Source organism: Ceratotherium simum, chromosome 12 (genome assembly GCF_057802395.1).
Source record: "Ceratotherium simum simum isolate JZ-2026a chromosome 12, ASM5780239v1, whole genome shotgun sequence".
Taxonomy (NCBI): Eukaryota; Metazoa; Chordata; class Mammalia; order Perissodactyla; family Rhinocerotidae; genus Ceratotherium; species Ceratotherium simum.
The window spans coordinates 3,512,734-3,533,008 of NC_141911.1; the positions used below are offsets into that span (position 1 = coordinate 3,512,734).

Genomic DNA, 20,275 nt, shown 5'->3' on the forward strand with positions numbered 1-20,275 from the left:
GGGGGGGCTGCTTGTTTTTCCTGGCCTGGACCAGTGCCATGTCCATCCTGAGTCTGGTGCTACATCTACTGCTCTGCTGGACTTAGGCCATTTCACTGCCTCTTATTTTAATTTCCAGCTATTGGGAACCTGTAGTCCTATGTTTTTGGTACTAGCCTGGAGGCTACAAGTATCATGACCTTTAAAAAATCAAGAAGGTTGGGCCAGCCCCAGTGGCCTAGTGGTTGTTAAGTGTGCTCCGCTTCGGCAGTGTGGGTTTGGTTCCCGGGTGTGGATCTACACTGCTTGTCAGTGGCCATGAGGTGGCAGTGGCCCACATATAAAATAGAGGAAGATTGGCAATGGATGTTAGGTCAGGGCGAATCTTCTTCAGCAGAAAAAAAAAATCAAGAAGGGATGTAGCATAGTTCTTGTCATAAGGCAGAAAATATTATAACCTAAAACCTAGAGGTTCATAAACCTAATTAATTTTTCCTGCTGTTGGTTAAGAAGCTTAAACCCCAGGAACAATAGGAGTTCAGCATTATTGGTTAATATTAGCTTGGGCATTTTATTTTCCACCATGGTGGACATAGACAAAGCAGGGGAGTTTTCTTGCCTTTGGGTTCTGTAGAATACACTGCCAGTCTCTTGTCTTCTGTTCATCATGACTTCTGATATTCAAGTGAAAGTCTGGGGAAGTGTGCCTCAGGCCAGGCTTCTGAGCTGATTTTCAGCTCTTGATCAAAGAATCCATCCCAGAATTCCCCCTCTCCCCTCCAAAGAAGAATAGTCTTTCCCTGGAGGAAATTCAGAAGAAATTAGAAGCTGCAATAGAAAGACACAAATCCTAAGAAGCTGAGGTCTTGAAGCAGCTTGTTGAGAAAGGAGAGCACAAGAAATAAATATTTCAGAAAGCAACAGAAGAGAACAGCTTCCGTAAAATGGTGGAAGAGAAACTGACCCACAAAATGGAACCCAACAAAGAGAGCCAAGAGATACAAATGGCTTCCCAACTGGAGCTTTTGTGAGAGGACAAGCACCTTGAAGAAGTATGGAAGAACAAAGAATTCAAAGATCCTTCTGGCGAGACTGAAGCTGACAGTTTGTTCTGAGAACTGACTTTTTCCCCCTCCACTTCCTACATATCCAAAGATTGTCCTGGCCAGTGTCATTTTATTTTTGCCCTCTTGACAAATATTCTACAAGCTGTTGTAGGACTGTACAGGTAGATCCAGACTGTATGATGTTGTTTTAGGGGCTAAAGGGGATAAACTAAAAGTGTTCTACTCTTTTTCTAAAGTGTTGAAGTCTTTCTAATGTAGATATTTTTCTTGTTGCATCTTTTGTACTTCAGTATACTTGGTGTACTGGGTTAATGGCTAGTACTGTATTGGCTCTGTGAAAACATGGTTGTGAAAAGAGTAGGTAGTGGCTTCCTTCAAACTATTAGAGATAATATATATTCACTTTTTACTTCCAATTCTGTCCTAATCTTACCAGATGCGACTGCACTTGAATGGTTAATAAAACTGCACAGAGCTGTTGAAAAACGTTTCTCTTGAGAGCAGGTCTTGTTTAGAAGAACTAAACACTCTTTCATATTTCAAAATGCTACTTTTCCCCTCTTCCTGCAGAAAGCAAGAGGGGATTTTTTAAACCTTCACTGTGAGAACCTGGTTGAGCTCCTGGAGGTAAAACTCACAATAGTTTGGGGATCTCTCTAAGACTGGCCTTCCCTGGAGTCTCTAACTCTCAGGCTTGTCCACACTTGAAGTTCTGGTTTTCCTGCTCTGGTACTGGTTCCCAAGGAGGTTTTTGCTTGTAGGTCTCTGCTCCAGTAAGTTGTGATTCTCTGCATCCACCTGTCTCTCTCCAATTTTTGCGGTAGCAGTTTGCCCTTTGATCTCAATTCTCTGAGGGATCTAAGAAGAGTTGTTGATTTTTAGTTTGTTCAGCTTTTTTCTTGTTGTTAGGACAGAATGGTGACTTCCAGGCTACTTACATGCTGGAAATATAGAACAATTTAAAAGGGAAGAGTGGAAGAGAAGACAGGGAGATTAAAAAGCAAAACATTCTTTGGAAGGAAATTGAAGAGTTTCACAAATTGTCACTGAGGCATTCTAGAAGATCATGGTCATGAATGGATAGATAGAGACAGCTTCCTGTGGTTTGGATGCTTTGAAGAAAGAAGCAAGGGGATTTCCCACATCTGTGATTGCTCTGACCACTCTGCCTGAGCATGTAGGCAACTAAATTTAGAGGCATTTCAGTTTAAAACAGCCCAGAAATAAATGTCATTCAAATAAATAAAATATTCAACTATTGTATCAGTACACTATATTTGGAGAAATGTTCTTATGAAACAAAGGATAGACCTTGATGGAATGTTTCTTCACTCATGGTTTGATTAAATTCATTCATTTATTCATTCAGCAAACTAAGTCCTTATGTTGTGCCAGGCACTGTGCTAGAAACAAACATAATTAAGAACGTAGTCCCTGCCAGCAAGGCACTTAAGCTAGTCAGAGAGACGGGCACATACATGGAACCTTAGAAAACAATGTGGCGCACAAAATGATAGAGAAGTATGCAAGGTTATAGAGAGATAGGAAAGGAAACCCAATCCAGCCTGGAGCAGGAAAGAAGGAAGAGGAAAGAAAGAGATCAAGAAAGGCTTCCAGAACATAGTAGTGCCTGAATAGAATATTAACAAGCCTGGCTTCTTCCTCTATAAATCTCATAGACTATGAATAATGTATTTTTTTCACTCCTCTTTTAGCCAAGCCCTAAAGGTTGTGAATCCTAGAGATAAGAACTAGAAATAACCAGATAATACAACAAGGTATGCATATTTCTACAAAAATGATGAGGCATCCCCAATAAGCAGGAAAGATGACATGAAGCATCAAGCAGCATTATAGAGGTGTTGCAGTGTTTGAAGCCTCTGTGATATTTGTGCATTCGGCTGGACTGAGGGGGTTTAGGTGTCTGACCAAAAGCATATTGGGGAATCAGTAAATAAATATTACTCCCTCAAGATGGTGATGGTTAGGTGACATTTTGTTCTCCAGGCTTCCCAAAACTAAAGAGCTTCTGCAATCACTCACACATTTACAGTGGACATTACATGTAAAATCAGAAAGTGGGCACTAGGAAAAACCTCAAGATCATAGCATAGAAACTTTTAATTCATAGGGGAGGAATCTGAGAGGAAACCTGCTCGCCTGAGGTCATGCAGCTATTTATGAATCCAGAATGCAGGTCTAGGTCATTTCTTTACTTATTCATTAACATTCAAATATTAACATTCAGATGTCATTCATTAACATTCAGATATCATTCAAAATGTTGAATGATATCTAAGTGCCAGGCTATGTGCTAGGTACAGAGTATGAAATTTATACTCACGGATACTTCCCTAATCTCCCCCACTCAACCTCCTGTCACAAATATTATACAGTTTCACTCATAAATATTTTATTTTATTTTCAAATTTACCATCTTCACCAATTTTTTTTAAAGATTTTATTTATTTATTTATTTTTCCCCCCAAAGCCCCAGTAGATAGTTGTATGTCATAGCTGCACATCCTTCTAGTTGCTGTATGTGGGACACGGCCTCAGCATGGCCGGAGAAGTGGTGTGTCGGTGCGCGCCTGGGATCCGAACCCGGGCCACCAGCAGCAGAGCGCACGCACTTAACTGCTAAGCCATGGGGCCGGCCCTAAATGTTCAGCATTTTTTTTGTTTTGTTTTGTGAGGAAGATCAGCTCTGAGCTAACATCCATGCCAATCCTCCTCTTGTTGCTGAAGAAGACTACCCCTGGGCTAACATCCGTGCCCATCTTCCTCTACTTTTATATGGGATGCTGCCACAGCATGGCCTGACAAGTGGTGCATGCCCGGGATCCGAACCCGGGCCACCAGCAGCGGAGTGAGAGCACTTAACTGCTACGCCACGGGGCCGGCCCCTCACTCATAAATATTTTAGATGTATCTTCAAAATATGAGTACTTTTAATAAAACATAACCACGTATCATTGTGCTGAAAATAATTCATTAATAACGTCAAATATCCAGTTAATATTGAAAGTATCTAATTATCATAGATGAGTTTTTTGATTGTGCAAATTGGATCCAAATCTGATCCAATAACATTGCACATTAAAATTATTTTTGTCGTTATTATTTGTCAAGGAAACAAGGTCATTATCTAGTAAAATTCCTCAGTCTGGATTTTGCTCATTGCAACCTCAGTTTTTCACTTAACATGTTCTTCTACCTTCTGATTTTTTTTAACCTCCATAACCTAGTACTTAGGTCTCATGGCTTGATCAGATTCAGGTTCCATTTTTTAACAAAAATACTTCAGGGCCGGCCCCGTGGCTTAGTGGTTAACTGCGCCCACTCTGCTACTGGCGGTCCGGGTTCGGATCCCATGCGCACACCGACGCACCACTTCTCTGGCCATGCTGAGGCCGCGTCCCACATACAGCAACTAGAAGGATGTGCAACTATGACATACAACTAACTACTGGGGCTTTGGCGGAAAAAAAAAAAAGGAGGAGGATTGGCAATAGATGTTAGCTCAGAGCCGGTCTTCCTCAGCAAAAAGAAGAAGATTAACACAGATGATAGCTCAGGGCTGATCTTCCTCACAAAAAAAAAAAAGAAAGAAAGAAAAAAGAGCAAAGGCGCACAGGAGTGAAAAGTGCACAGCCCATCTCAGGAAGGGCGAGTAGTACTGTGCAGTTACAGGAAAAAAAAAAACTTCATAGGTGGTTTTGCATACTTCCTATTACAGTACTTCAGGAGACATGTCTGATTGTCTTTTTTTTGTGTGATGTTCAGATTAATCAGTAGGTGTTGTCAAACTGACTCATCTAGTCTAAATTTCCAAGGGTACTATATTAGGCTGTTCAGACAAGGCCTTTCTGAGGAAGTGACTTTTAAGCTATGGCCTAATGTAACTGAAATCAATGGGTTTACCTCTTGATGAGAGTGGAGCCAAAAAGCACAACCAAGGCAGATGTAGGTGAAGAAAGGTTTATTGTTTGCACAAGCAATGGGGAACACTGGAGATAACTCCCAAAGCAGCGTCTCTTCTAACTTAGCACCGGGGGAGACTTTCTACAAAAGAGAGCAGAAGTTGGGGTTTATTTATATAACAACTGTAACAACTATGTAACAATTGTGTTCCTTTAAGGTGCATGTAGCATGTATACATGTTAGCACATATACTGTGTGATCTAAAAATGGCTGTTCAGACCCCCCAGAGGAGAAGAATTTAAGATGCTAATGAGTTAAAGTAACTTTAGGACATCTGGTGCTGGAACAATTTGGGGGGGTCTTTCTGCAAATGTGTGATTTCTCTGCAAAACAGTAACATCTGCAAAATGGAGACATCAATTTCTGCAAAACAGAACACAGTTTCTTCTTGTCTGAAAAACATTTGACAGGTTATGTTAGTTGTTGACCAGATCCTCAGCAACCCTTTCTTTGCCTGGTTCCCTGAAAAAGAGGCAGTCATGCAGAGTAGAGGAAGAGTCTAGCAGGTGGAAGCACTGAGGCGAGAAAGAGCTTGCCATATACTCAATCGGCCCTCTCCAGATCAGCAGGACTTTTCTTTCCATTCTCCACTACTCCCAATAGCTCTTCCAATCTCCAAAAAGATGAAGGTGGAGAACTGTCTGCCTAGAGGTGTCAGGAGCCCAGTGGCACTTTCAGGTGTGGTGGCCTCAGGTACATAAATTTGCTCTCCTGAAAATGCTTAGGAGCAGGACTATTTTGACATAGACTCTGAGACCCAGGTGAGAAAACAACCTGGTCTCTCTCATGACACAAACCAACCAGCCATTTTATTGGGTATGACAGCATGGCAGAAATGTGCTTCTTAGGGTACAACTTATTTGCTCAAATTACATACTATAGAAAGTACCAAAACTTATCTCATGGGGTTGTGTCCAAGATTTATCTATGTTTACAAAGCCGGACACTAGCTACAGCAGTAAGGACAGATTTTAATCAGTACTACTGCAAAAGGGGAAAAAGTCCAGCACGAACTGAACTCAACTTCCATTTGTACAAGGTGACTGGGATTTTAAAAAAGAGAATGAGGGAATAGGGAGGAAGATGAGGGGGTCTCAGCGGGGTCACAGCAGTGAAAATTACAAAAAGCAGGAAGAGGGGGATGGTCCCTGTGAAACCCACCTGGGTTTGCTAGCTGGCTCTTATCCAAGTTAGACTTCTCCCCTCCCACAGAGGCTGGGAGCCAGGCGTCTGATCTTCAGTTGTTGGCTGGAACAAACAGTAAATATTTTCTACAACCTTAAGTTTTCTCAGGCAGGCACTTTAAAAGGGAGGGCTAGGGTCATCCTAGGGACTGGCCTTGAGCTGTTAGAAGTTATGTTACTGTTTGTTCCAGTCTTTATAGGCCAAAGTTGACAGGCCTGGTCAAGAAGAGGGCTCAGAGGAGCCTGTTTAGAGTGTGGTCAAAGAGAATTTTTGTCAGTTGTTAAGAGTATTAAATGAGACATTGACTGTGAAAGTGCTTGGAGGAATATAACACAACACAGCAATATCAGTTGACACATTCATTCATATAACCAATTGTTCCCCTCCTTCAAAATTCTTAATAAAATTCTTCCTTACACAGAGTTCCAACTACCAGGCATCCTGTCATTCACTGATAACACCCACTATACTATGTACTAGATACTTTACATACATCATAACATTTCCCTCAAACAATCCTACTAGGAGATATTATTTTATAAAAGAGGCTCAGAAAGGTTAGGTACTTGACCAAGGTCACACAGCTAGTGAGTGGCAGAGGCCAGATTCATATTCAACTCCGGTGATTGTTCCCTGGTTCCATTAAACAAGAAATTCTTTTCACCTTTTAAATAGTTCAATTAAAAACAAACCAATTTATTCTTAACACATTGGACGTTTTCATTTCTCCTAAGTGTATGAGAATCTTACACATGAGTTTTCATTCTAACAAGATTCTAAGATATTAGAAGGGCAAGGGTCAAATTATACACCTGTCAGTTCATGAAATATTTCTTCAGCACCACTCTGTGTCATAGCAAGATATTTACGCCATTGCATCTGCCCTCAGGGAACTCGGGAACAGGGACACAGACCTGTAAACGCTCAACTGTGCGGTCCAGGAAAGGGATCGACAACGAGTCAAGTCGGGCGGAGATGGTTTCAAGGAAGAGTAGAATTGAGCTCGATCTTAAAGGGATCAGTAGGACATCGATACTGAGAAGGAACAGAGGGACACTCCAGGGCGGAAGATAGAGAGCAAGAGCAGTGGAAGCTTATCTATCTCTCAAAGTCAGTGTACCCACCATCACAGAGCTTGAGTGACCCACAATTCTGTTTATCCGTTGACATCTTAGTAAAGGGAAGCTATCTCGGAAGCTGAAATGTCTGAAGTAAATACGGCCGTTAGAGGGCCGGTTTACGGTGATCGCGGCGCCTCCGGCACCCCGCCGCTGACTCTCCAGTCCCACTATCTGAAGCCAGTACAAGTGAGGGGCGTAATCGTTTCCCTCTCTATAACGCATCGCCAAACTCTATGATTCGTGAGGGGGGCGCGACCTCACGCCGCGCACGCGCGACGCCCTTCTTTCCGCACAAAGACCGCGGGAGGAGGGGTCGGCGCAAGCGCTTTGAGTCTCTCCGAAAATACAATCAGCATCTGGCCTTCTGGCTCCGGGAGGGCCGGGAGACGCTTGCGCCGTGAGGACGCACGAGACTTATTTCACGCTGGGGGCGGCGGTGACGTAGTGACAGAGGAGGAGGTGGTCAAGGAACGGAAGCCGGGAGGGAACTAGGGCGGAAGGGGACGAGGGCCAGGGTTGTGTTTGGAGCCTTGGCGGGGCTGGGGTTTCGATGTGGTCCCCGGAGCGGGAGGCCGAGGCCCCAGCCGGGGGAGACCCGGCGGGCCTACTGCCCCCCGAGTGGGAGGAGGATGAGGAACGCATGTCCTTCCTGTTCTCCGCCTTCAAAAGGAGTCGCGAGGTGAACAGCACCGACTGGGACAGCAAGATGGGCTTCTGGGCACCGTTGGTGCTGAGCCACAGCCGCCGCCAGGGGGTGGTGCGCCTGCGTCTGCGGGACTTGCAGGAGGCCTTCCAGCGCAAGGGCAGCGTCCCGCTGGGGCTGGCCACCGTGCTGCAGGACTTGCTGCGGTGAGAGCGGGCCCAGGTCGGGGCGGGGCGGCTTCCTCCGGACGGGCACTGGTCCGCTTCTCTGACCGCGCACCGCGCCAGCCCGGGGTCGGCCCGGAGGGGCCGTTCCGTGTTTGTTCAGCAGGCGCAGAAGGAGGAAGACTGGAAGGGGGCTGGGTTAGGGGTGTTTGGAGGGAGACCGGGTATGGGGGAAATCGGGGGCCAGGAAAGTCCGATTAGATGAAATCCCGGCGGCAAAGGAGAAGCCAGCCTGACAGAGGTGACAGTGATTTGTCTGGACTGGAATCCCGTTATGTAGTTATTTCGTAGGGGCTTCCAAATTTGAATTACGCCGGAACAGAAGGTCTATGAGATAGGATTTATTGAACTGAGGAAGGTCAGAGCTAAGGTGAGGGCCGTCGTGGGGAAGAGGCCTGTAGGGATCTTGCCCACAGCCCCCGGCACAGGTCATGGTCTGGCCTGTCCTGGCTTGTCCTTGGCACAGGCTGTTTGGAGCAGAGGACATAAAGGAGGTAGAGGGCTTTACTGAGTATCTTGGTGTCCTGAGAAGGTCCTGTAGGTGCTACCTGTGCGACAGGTACAGAGTTTTGGAAGTACCTGAGGCGGTAACATGGGTATTTGATAGCTGTACAGCACTTCACAGCTTGTGCATAATTTGCATACACCATTTCATCTGACCCCCTCAGCAGTCCTGTGGCCGAGAGGATAGAATTATCCTCAGCAGACAGAAGAGGAAACTGAGTCTCAGAGAGATCAAGCGACTTACTCTGGGTTGCACAGCTAGTTAGAGGTAATGCCAGGACTGGACCGCTGGTCTTCTGACTGAATCATTTGCACTTCGCTCATCATGCCGAGAGCAGCCTAGCTAGCATAGTGCCTCCCTCAGTGAATGGAGAAACTCACCTTTGATATGTTGCTTTTATTTTATTTTATTTTTTGTGAGGAAGATCGGCCCTGAGCTAACATCTGCCAATCCTCCTCTTTTTTTTTTTTTGCCGAGGAAGACCGGCCCTGGGTTAACATCCATGCCCATCTTCCTCCACTTTATATGGGACGCCGCCACAGCATGGGCTCGACAGGCGGTGCCTTGGTGCGCGCCCGGGATCTGAACTGGCGAACCCCGGGCCGCCGCAGTGGATTAAAAGGTCTCCTGATTAAAAGATCTCTTCCTGATTAAAAGATCTCCCTTCTCCGCAGTACCTTTCTATTGGCTGACATGGATGCGACAAGCCATTTCTGAAACTTCTCTTTTCTGAGAAAGTGTACTGGGGACAGAGTTTTAGTTCACACCTGAAGTGGGGCGTGGGGAGGCAGTAGCTGAAGAAGTCAGTGAGGGACAAGAACAGTCTGGGCTTCCTTATTGCAGAGGACTTTCCTCTTCCACTTTGGATCCAGAGACCTTTAATCCCTCGATTTCTCCTCTCCTGACTGCTGGCGCTCTGCTGACGCTTCCTGGTGCTTGGTGGGGTCTGGCACCTGACAAATTTCTGAGGGAGGCACTTCTCCATGGAAGCAGCATAGCATAGAGGTTAACAGCTTTGCTTGAGGGCCAAATGGCCTGGGCTCAAATCCTGGCTCTGCCACTCGCTGGATTATGTGACCTTCTTTACACTTCAGTCTGACCAATTAGCAGATGGTGGTGGTAATTGTACTCAGGTTCATTGTGAGGATTTGAAGAGATATTCCTTACATAGCCCTAAGCATGGTGACTGGCCCATGGTAGGCGTTCTGTAAATTTAGCTACTTATTGCCAGTACCGTGAAATGCTTATGTGTTGTCTCCATCCTAGCTTAGGAATAGCAGAAAACCCTTTCTCTGAATATCTTTGTATTCTTTCTTATGTGTTGCACTTGACAGTAGTCCATTTTCATTTTCATTTTCTCATCTTGAGCTCCATTTGTAAAAGGAAGTCTCAACACAGGCCCTGTGGCCTCCTGTACCTCTGTTGTCTTAGTGGAGAGCTTGCATTTCGGAGCCAAATTGTGGTTTAGCTTTGGCCTCTCTCACCTTCCCAGTCCCTCAGTTTTCTCATGAGCTAAACTGCCCCTAACACCATCCATCTTGCAGAGTTGTTTTGAGGCTTAGAGCTGGAGCATAACCAGTGCTGCTCATAGTAGGGGACACAGAGGGGGGTGCCTAATAAATGGTATTTATGATGATCAAATCCCTCTGTTGGGGTAAGGGAGGAGGTGGGGACTGGAAGGGGACATTGCATTAAGCCTACTGTATACCCTTTTCTTTCTTTGCCTGCAGTCGAGGTGAGCTGCAGCGGGAGTCAGACTTCATGGCCAGTGTAGACAGCAGCTGGATCTCCTGGGGGGTTGGAGTCTTCCTGCTGAAGCCCCTCAAGTGGACTCTTTCCAACATGTTGGGGGATAATAAGGTTCCTGCCGAGGAGGTGCTTGTGGCTTTGGAGCTGCTTAAGGTGGGTGCTCAGAAGGGAGAGGTCTGGGTGTCATCTGGTGTGATGACAGGATCCTCCTCATTCCTTGTGTGTATCCTTGGAAAAAGAATTTATCTTTTTGACATGGTGACAGAGTTGATAACTGAGTTTATCTGACCTCCCTTATATTGTACTATGTGGCATTATTTAGTTGTTAGTTGGACTTGTACATTTCAAGGGTGATCCTTTGTCTAGGAATTGTTAGTAACATACAGTTGATTATTTTCTGTATTTGTAGGGATTAATGATAAGCTGAAGTTTAGAAAATGCTTTGCCTTCTGTAGTTTACTGTCAAGAATTGCTCAGGACCTTGTGACTTTCAGCTTTGCCTTCCCGTAAATCAGCAAACTAGGCTGAGTTCCTCCTCTGTTACTTACTTCCATCGAAGAAGCCACCAGGCCCTTGATCCCTTCATGCTCTCCCAGTCAGTCACCTTCCTCCTGGCCTGCCCTCCCTGCCCAGCGTAGAGCGTGTCGCTGATGCTTGACTGCTTCCCTCATCCATACCGTCTGCTCCTTTGCAGCTCTCTTGGTCCACACCAGAGACACCAGCAAATCAGCTGCCTTAGATCAGCCCCCACAGTCTCCCGTCCCTGCTGAGAAAATCACCCTGTCGCCCAGACTGGGGCCGCTTTCATGGCCCCCAGCTGTAGGAAGGCCCTCAGAGCCACTCCAGAGCCAAAATCTCTTGTCCTCTTCCAGCCCCTCACATACTCTTTCATTCCCCCCTCTCTGCTCTCTGCAGACACTTCGTTGAGAAGGTAGAGTTTCCTGAGTCGTGCCTTCAGTGTTCTGTCCTTCCACCTCCAATTTAACCTCCTCTGAGCCCTTCTTTCTCCCCAAGCTCAGAGGATGAAGTGTCCTTCCTCTCTTCTGCATGTGCTTGAGTCTGTCCCTCCCTGCTTGTCCCCTTGTCCTAATACTTAGCCTCTGGATCTGTATATCCCATCTCCCTCTCTTTCAGTGCTCTCCTCAGCCTCTGAACCCACTCAAGTTTTTCCCATCACAGAAGGACTCTTTTGTGGGACCTGAGACCCTCTAGTTACTGCTCTGTCTCTCTCCTTCTTGGCCAAGCTTTGTTGTCACCACTTCCTCACCTCCCACACACTCTTTAATGCAGTGCAGACCTGCTTCAGCCCTCCCACTCCACCCAAACTGCTGTGGATAAGGTCATAGGGAGCTTTAAGTGTGTATGTGTTATAAAGGGGACTGAACGCTGTGTAGCAGAAGTATACTACAGACAGTAGTTATTTTTTGAAACTCCCAGACCAAGCCCAACCTCAGGGCCCTTGCAGGCCCTAGAAGCTTCCACGTAGCTGGAACCAGCTCAGTATCCCCATCCCCCACCCCAAGAGAAGCTCCAGTTTCTCCTTATCTCAGCAGATCTCCCCCCACCTGACCCTCTCTGCCTCAGACTGAGGAGGAGGTCTCCAAAATCTACCAACTCTCCCAGTCCCCCAGGATTTTGACTGAGCGGCATGCATTTTCTTCAAGGGCATGCCCCTCTTCCACTCTGCACTCCACTCCCTCCCCACCCACAGGATTAGCCCCCCACCCAGTGCCCTGACCTCCTGGGCTCAGCCAAGGCCCCACAGAAACTACAGAATGGGTTGGGTGGTTCTGAGCCAAGCTCCATTCCTCTTCGCGGGATTTACCTCATGTGTTCTCCAACTGGGGCAAAGGCAGGTAGCTCTGTTTATCCCACAGTTGTGGTTCTGGACTTAGTCTTTTGAGAGCAAAGGCAGAGATGGGGGTGGAATTACACAGATCTTCCAAGAACCAGCAATAATTTTTGACAGCAATGTAGTCTAATCCTGTTTACATAGAAAAATAAATTTTCTAGCTCTGCAGGGGCATGGTACTATCAAATTTATACCCAGTTTATATCACTAAACAGAACACTTAACACTTAATCTCATTCGGGGACATCTGCTTTCAAATATATGGCGACTTCACTGTTTTCCCCTGGGAGGGAGACTTGTTTACATGTATGAAACTAAAGGGTCTTATCTGGATATTTTTATAAAACAAAGAAAGCATGCTTCTGAGGTAAATTGATTTTCCCCAAGTCTGGACACAGAAAGCAGCCAGTAACTTTTTATTTGAAAAATATAAAAAAGTAAAAATTGACCATAGATTTGCTATTTAAAAAAATACAAAGAAATGAAAGTTTCCTTTCTGTTCATCCCATTTCTGTCTCTTTGGGTATGTTCCCTTCCCTTTCGTGTGTGTGTGTATTACAGACATATCTTTTCTTATTGACCCTGTCCCACACTATTATATTACTTTCCGTTTTATTTTCTTGTTAGCATTTAGTACTTCTTGAAAATCTTATTTACTTGTTTACTTGTTTACTATTTCTCTCTCCTACCAGAAGGGAGAAGTTCCATGGGCCATGGACCCTGGGAACAGTGCTTGGTACATAGTAGAGAGTCAATAAATGTTTGTTGAAAAAATAAATGAATATACACATACATACATATGTATACACATACACTTCATTTTTTTTCAGAAATGGAATCTTATTTTACTTAGTGGTCTGCAACCTGCTTTTCTTTTCTTTCCACTTTAATATGTCATGAACACCTTGCAGGTCCCTGCACAATGTAGGTCTACTTTGTTATTTTGGATAGCTGCATAATAATCTATAGATACGCCACAATTTATGCAATAGTTATCACACAGATGAACATGTAAGTAAGTCATTCCAATTTCTCTCTATTACAAAAAAATACTTCTTTGACAGTCTTGTGTATACATCTTTGTTCTACTTTTATTTTTATGGAATTGATTTCTAGAAATGCATATGTACATTTTAAATTTTAATAGAAATTGCCAAATTTCTTTTCAAAAGTTTGTACTAATTTACACTTTCATCGAGACTGCTTTAAAGTGTCCAGTCTCCCCACATCCTTGCTAACACTGGATAACATCAGTTTTTTAAATTTTGCCAATTTGGTGAATGAAAATAATACTTCCTGTTTGTGATCTGAGCATCTTTTCACCTGTCTACTGGCCATTTACATATCCCCGTCTATGTATTGCCTATTTATATCCTTTGCCTGTTTTTATAGTGGATTGTTTCTTTTACATTAATTTGTAGGAGTTCTTCATGTATTAGAGAGATATGTATGTAATATATTTAGTATTAGGGATGGAAATATTATTTCCCAGTCTCTTGTTTGCTTTTCATTTTTATTTATGTTGTCTTTTACCATATAGAAGTTTTCATATTCCTGCAGTCAGATCTCTCAGATTTTCCTTTATGGCTGCTGAATTTCTGGTCTTGCTTAGGAAGGCATCCTCTACTTCAAGGTTAATCAGATTTTTAAATATTTTCTTTGAATTGTTTTATACTTTCATTTTCTCAATTTAAATTTTAATAATTTGGCAGCCCAAACCAACATGTTCAAAGTGGATGTTTTGTCTTTCCTTTAAAATATGCTTTTCCTCCTGTATTCTTGCTATTAATTAATAGCATCACATCTACCCATCACTGAAGCCAGAACCCAGGAGTCATCCTAGACTCCTCTTTCTGCTTCCACTCCAGACCCAGTTACCATGGACTGCCAGTTTATCTTCTAAATTTTACTTGGATCCATCCCTTCTCTGTCCCTGTTAGCATTGCTCTGTTCGGTCCCTCATATTCTCTCGCATAAATGGTCTCCCTGCTTTTAAGCCTAACTCCTACAATCCATCCTTTCCCATTTGTCATCTAGATCTCTGATGATCTAGCCAGGTCATTTCACTTCAGTGTCCACCTACCATTTGCAGAATAAAGGACAGCAGAGAAGATGTTACACTTTGTATAGGACAGAAGTGCTTCTACTCTCTCTCCCCTTTTCGTCCACATCCGTAAATACCATGTTGACTCATACTCTATGCCGTTGCTCATGATCGGCCCTCTTCCTGAGATACCCTTGCAACCTAGTCACTTACTCACCATTCAGAATTCTGCTCAAAAAACATTTTTTTCCAAGCAATTTCTGAACTCCTGGGTATTCCTTCTCTATATTTTCACAGCATTCTGTGCCTACTTCAGTAAATATTTCTTGTCTGTGGAAGACTGAGAGACTAATTTCCATGTAGGTGGGACATAGTGGTACTGTTTCTTGGAACTTAGATTTCTTAGACTTCTCACAAAAACCCTCTCCCACCTATTTGTTACATACTTCTCTCTTGAGACTCTTTATAGACTCAGTAATGTTTTTGTTTGCAGTATTGCCAATTGGCATAAAAATGGAGAAACCAGGATTAGAAGGGAATTTAGGTGTCATCTCATCCACCTTCTTCAGTCTCTGGGGAGATGCTGAGGACCAGTGAGACTGTGACTGGTTCAGGGTCACACAGGCTGTGCCAAAAACCAGGCCTCCGCTCTCGTTCATGGCCATTCCACTACACCACACTGCCTTATTCTTCCCTCGGGGAACCACGGGGCAGGGAGACGCAGAAATGTGAAGTCCCAGATAGAAGTGAAGCACAGAGCTGGCTCCCAATATATTGTGTACCTCGTTTCTTCCATATTCACCAAACTTTCCTCCAAGGTTTAAAACAACACAAATCCCTTTTCCTTTTCCAAAGCTGCTACTTGAGGGAAGGTGGAATCGGTGCTCCTCTGCTCTTGCCTTGTGTGATCGTGGTTTTGAAACACGTGGTCGGGTTTACTGGGTTCCATGGAGGCGGTCAAGGCCTGTAAGCACATTTTGCCTTCCCTGCAGGAGAAGGCTGAGGAGGTGTATCGTCTGTATCAGAACTCCCCTCTCTCCTCCCACCCTGTGGTGGCCCTGTCGGAGCTGAGCACCCTCTGTGCGGGCTCCTGCCCAGATGAGAGGACCTTCTACTTGGTGTTGCTGCAGTTACAGAAAGAGAAGAGGGTCACAGTCCTCGAACAGAATGGGGAAAAGGTATGGAGGTTTAGCTGTTCAGTCGTTGACTCACCAATGACTTAATAAGTGTTTACTGACGTGCCCACCAGCATTTGTGCCTGGGGATCTCTCCACATTTGTGGTAGGGGCAGCACTAATTTGTCCCTGTCCCTCAGATTGTGAAGTTTGCCCGGGGGCCACATGCCAAGGTCTCTCCTGTCAACGATGTAGATGTTGGGGTCTACCAGCTGATGCAGAGTGAACAGCTGCTCTCGCGCAAAGTGGAGTCCTTGTCCCAGGAAGCAGAGAGGTAACTACCCCTGAGCTGAGTGCCCTCCAACCCCCACCCTGGCTGGCTCTCAGAGCTGGCAAAGCATTGATGTCTGTAGGCTCTTTAAAAAAAAAAGTTATTTTTGCACTAATTACAAAAGTACTAACTGCTCAATGCAGCAATCATGGAAAGCACAGGATATCACAAAGGAGAAAAAATGAAATTGAATTTTTCCTCCAAAGATTACAACTGTTATGTTTATGCTCTCCCATGCCAGTATCCATTTAACCAGTATTTCTTGAGCCAGGCCTTGTCTTAGGGACTTGGGGATACACGTCTTTCTGAGGGACTCCTGCTCTTCCCCCTTGGGTGCCCACACAAGGCATCCCTACTAAAGGCACGTGAACACTTCTCCAGAAAGTAGGACATACAGACACTGAATTAAAGTGTATTAGTTCACTCCATCTTACAGCAGGAGAAACCCAGCACTGTCAGAAGGCAAAGGGATATGTCCAAGGTCATTGTTGGTATTAGGAACTCATACCTATCTCCTGGCTCCCAAGATGGGAATCTGTTTTTCAGGTGCTGTGTAGACATGCTCTCTCTCCCTGTGGGTTGAAACAGCTTTTCCTTAGTCTGCCTTTCCCACATGCATATGCTCAAGCTTATATCTCAGCTTGCTGCAAGAGTTTGGCAGTGGGCTGTTGGGCATCGTTTTTCTTGCCATTGGGTGGAAAGGGTTTGATCTTCAGATTTGAAAGTAACTTAACTAAGTGCCACTCTTGGGGACCCTTCAGGACCTTGCCACCTCTGTCCTACAGCATAGTCGTCTTGATCGGTCCCTTTGTTTCACAGGTGTAAAGAAGAAGCCCGCCGGGCCTGCCGAGCAGGAAAGAAGCAGCTGGTGAGTTTTCTCTTCTCCCGTCCAGCTGTGTACCTGTGCCCTGGGCTGGCAGTGAGACATGCCCCAGCAGCTCAGAGAGGAACTTGGGGCTTGAGGGGAACAGTCTGCAAGTGGCCCAGGTGCCATAGCTTATTTTACAAAGAAGAGGGAAGGAGGCCTGGGATGGTATTATCACCTGGGAAGGGCTGTCTTCCTCTGACCCTTTGCCCTGCCCAGTCTGACCCTGACCACGTCTCCATGACCCCCTAGGCACTGAGGTCTCTCAAGGCCAAGCAACGGACGGAGAAGCGCATCGAGGCCCTGCATGCCAAGCTGGACACTGTTCAAGGCATCCTGGACCGGATCTATGCCTCCCAGACAGATCAGATGGTAGCCACTGCCCCTCTGCTCTAGGACTTGGCTGGTCTCTCCAGCATACAGTCCTCATCCCCTCCACTGTGTCTTTGCTGTTTGGGGGAGGCCCAGGCTCTTTCAGGATATGGTTGGGATTGCTTTTGCCTCTCCTGTTGGGAGGTTTTTGGCCTCAGTGGGGATGGAGTGAATCAAGCATGGGTGGCAAAAACAAACCCAAAGCTGTGTTTTGGAGATGAAACAATATTGCATGTATTTTGCCCAGTGTTCTTCATTTGCACTGATAACTTTGCTTTCTTTAGGTTTTCAATGCCTATCAAGCTGGGGTAGGAGCGCTGAAACTCTCCATGAAGGATGTCACAGTGGAGAAGGCAGAGAGCCTTGTGGATCAGATCCAAGAGGTACAGGAAGGGGCTGGGGGAGGGACCCCGACAGAAGGAAGTGACTGAGGACAGGTGTGACATTGTTGCACCTCCTCCTTACCCAAACTTGACTTTTTACCTTGTGAACCTGAGGAAGCTTTCCTTACTTCTCAGGTGGGGCAGCATTACTTTGTAACCCTGACCTCAGGGACACCATTCAGAGTTCAAGACTTGCAATTTTCTCTTACAGCTGTGCGACACCCAGGATGAAGTTTCTCAGACTCTGGCTGGTGGGGTAACCAATGGCTTAGGTGAGTTGACAAAGTGATTCATTCTTTCTCCTTTCCTTTCTAAAAGGACTTCACTTCTTCGTGTTATGCTAGGTTTGATCATCGATCTCCTTTTCCTGGTGCAGGCAGGGCTCTCCTACACTGCCCTTTCTCTGGGGCTTATCCACAGGAGTAGTTAGCAGGAATTGTCGTTTCCTCCTTGAGAGGCTGTACTAATGGCCCCTCTGTGCTCCAGCATTCCTTACTCACTAGGCTTCTCACTGGAGGATCCTTCTTCAAGGGCAAGGGGAAGAAGGGTTAATTCCATGGTGTTAGCAAAATATATCTCCATAATGACTTAGCTCTGTGTATGGAAAGGGAGTATCTGCTTGAAGGTGCCCTCTGTCTCCCAACTCGCATGGCTGTTTTTAACCTGCAAGGAGGCATGGACATCTTTTGTAAAGTTGTGCTGCGTTTTGCTATCCTCAGTCTTTGACTCATTAATGCACTTGGTCTCTGGACTTTATGTATCCTCATGTCATCTTTTCTTTCCAGATTTTGACAGTGAGGAACTGGAGAAGGAACTGGACATCCTTCTTCAGGATACCACCAAAGAACCTTTGGATTTGCCTGACAACCCCCATGAGACATTTTATACCAACAGTGTGCCTAAGCCTAGGATCTCGGACACTGAACTTGAAGCTGAACTTGAGAAACTGTCCTTATCAGAGGGAGGTACGGAGCTGTATTCCAGGGTTGCTGGTGGGCACGGGGCCCTCTGGCTGACAGTAGCCAGCAGGGTTGATGAGTCCCAGCCCAGTTACTCAGTTTGCCAGGGTACCAAAACAAAGTCCAGTGTGGGAGTTGCAGGCTTGTTATTTATATTAAGACTCAATCCCTTAAACACTGGGATGCTTTCATTGTAAAGATCTGCCTAGGGAACTGTTCAGTCATTTCTTCTCCTTGCAGGTTTGGTCTCAAGCAGTAAATCTCCAAAAAGGCAATTGGAACCGACTCTCTAAAGCCATTGTAGGACCCTCAAGTGAAGGACCCTCATGTAAAAGAGAGGCCAGGCTTGTGTGTGTGTACATAGTTATTTAAATGAGAAACCCTCAGAATCTGTTGGGAAGAGGAGGAGGGAGAACTACTCTGATTTATCTGGATGCTGCCACTTACTACAGGACAGATATAGTTTCTGGAAGCGTGCTCCAGAGGCTTCCTCCCAGCCTGGGTCATGGACCTGCCTTCTCATCTTTAGAGTGCCACAATTGATCCAGTTCTGTGTTTGACCTGTCGTCGCCCATAGCCTGCCGTTCTTGCCATTGGCTCAGTTAGGTTTGTCTTCACCCACCAGCTTCGTTCCGGCCAATGAAGGGGAAAGATGTGCAGCTTTGCCAAATCAAAATCAGTCCTCTTCCCCCACCCCCACTGTTTTTTAGAGGCATTTATTCTGTCTGTAAGGTCAGTGAAACAACTTTTTCCAGTCCTGTTCCGTTTTCCTTGGAAATAAGAAGAATGAATCAAACAGTTGTCACTTTATGGAGAAACATACAGTGTAGAGGATTTTTCTCTAAGGGCATTTGTCAGATTCTCCAGGTGTTCAGAAAGAGAGGTCCCCTCCTGAGTGGCTCGGGGCCATGACGGCTGGAGGGGGGCTTGTGTGGTGGGCCTGCTGCTGTTCCATCTCATGCAGAAGAAGACCTGACAGAGACGTGCGTATGCTTGGTCTTCTGATCTTTAGGGGGAGGAGCCCAGGTCGTCACAGGGCCCCAAGTGTCCAAACCCCAAATGCTTCTTTAAAGAGGCATGATCTTTGCCTTGTCTCTGTCATGGAATAACTTAAATATATATGTATCAGAACAAGCCACAGAACAGCACACCTCCCCTTCTTGAGCCTGGCACAAACCACAGGTTGTCTGTTTGAATTTCAGAAACATTTTACTTTGCAGCCCATTGCTCAGGACAGGGGATCTGATCCAAGATGTGCAATAGAAGCAGAAGATGGTGGCCTTCTGCCGCTTCTGCTGTGTGCTTCCCAGTCCTGCTCTATACCTGTTCCTGCCTCCACAAGTCCCATCTTCCTACTTTGATGAATTGGGGAGTATGGTGTAGGGGACAGACAGGAGAGGGCCTAAATGCTCTGGCAACAGGGAGAAGAAAAGAAGACAGCCCAATTACTGCCACTCTGCTGCCGCAGTTCAAGTATTCTACCTGGAGCTCTTTGCCCTGCCCCTCCTGCTTGAGGTGGTGTAGAGCAGAGGGGAAGAAGAATTTGCTCCAGGCCAGGAGCACGAATCACTGTTCAACAAATTTCTCTCCCACTCGACCTTGGAAAACTGAAATGTTGGGGGTGAAGAGAAACAATCACTATTTTTTCTTTTTTATCTGGTAAATAATTAAAAGAAAAAACCTGAGTGCTCGTCCTCGTCTCTCCTTCAGGTTGTGTAAAGTTTCTCGTTCCTCACGCCTCCCCACCACCACCTCCGGCATAGCCCCACTCAGTTCTTTCTTAAGGCCATGGGAGAATATGCTTCATAGTGTGAGTACTGAGCTGCGGTTATGGCTGGTTAGCCTGACCAGTAGCTCTCACACTGATGCTGTGCTGGGGGAGGACACATTCTTTGGA

The 20,275-nt window shown here is 45.6% G+C and overlaps 1 protein-coding gene, 1 long non-coding RNA gene and 1 pseudogene across 2 annotated transcripts; 2 read left to right on the plus strand and 1 right to left on the minus strand.

Annotated features, from left to right (window-relative positions):
- The first annotated feature begins 646 nt into the window (after nucleotides 1–646).
- Nucleotides 647–1,094, plus strand: LOC106802320 (stathmin pseudogene; annotated as a pseudogene).
- Nucleotides 1,095–5,013: 3,919 nt separating this feature from the next.
- Nucleotides 5,014–7,609, minus strand: LOC147915765 (uncharacterized). Its single transcript, XR_015553724.1, has 3 exons — nucleotides 7,340–7,609; nucleotides 6,192–6,278; nucleotides 5,014–5,111 (listed from the first exon to the last, which is right to left on the minus strand). It is a non-coding gene; the product is annotated as an uncharacterized LOC147915765 (long non-coding RNA).
- A 214-nt stretch (nucleotides 7,610–7,823) lies between these two features.
- Nucleotides 7,824–20,063, plus strand: CHMP7 (charged multivesicular body protein 7). The gene is made up of 10 exons (XM_004433579.3): nucleotides 7,824–8,185; nucleotides 10,439–10,610; nucleotides 15,346–15,531; nucleotides 15,669–15,802; nucleotides 16,619–16,667; nucleotides 16,917–17,036; nucleotides 17,321–17,419; nucleotides 17,631–17,691; nucleotides 18,205–18,384; nucleotides 18,619–20,063. Exons 1-10 carry the CDS (start codon nucleotides 7,887–7,889, stop codon nucleotides 18,669–18,671), a joined length of 1,353 nt encoding a protein of 450 aa, XP_004433636.1. The 5' UTR covers nucleotides 7,824–7,886; the 3' UTR covers nucleotides 18,672–20,063.
- Nucleotides 20,064–20,275: the final 212 nt, after the last annotated feature.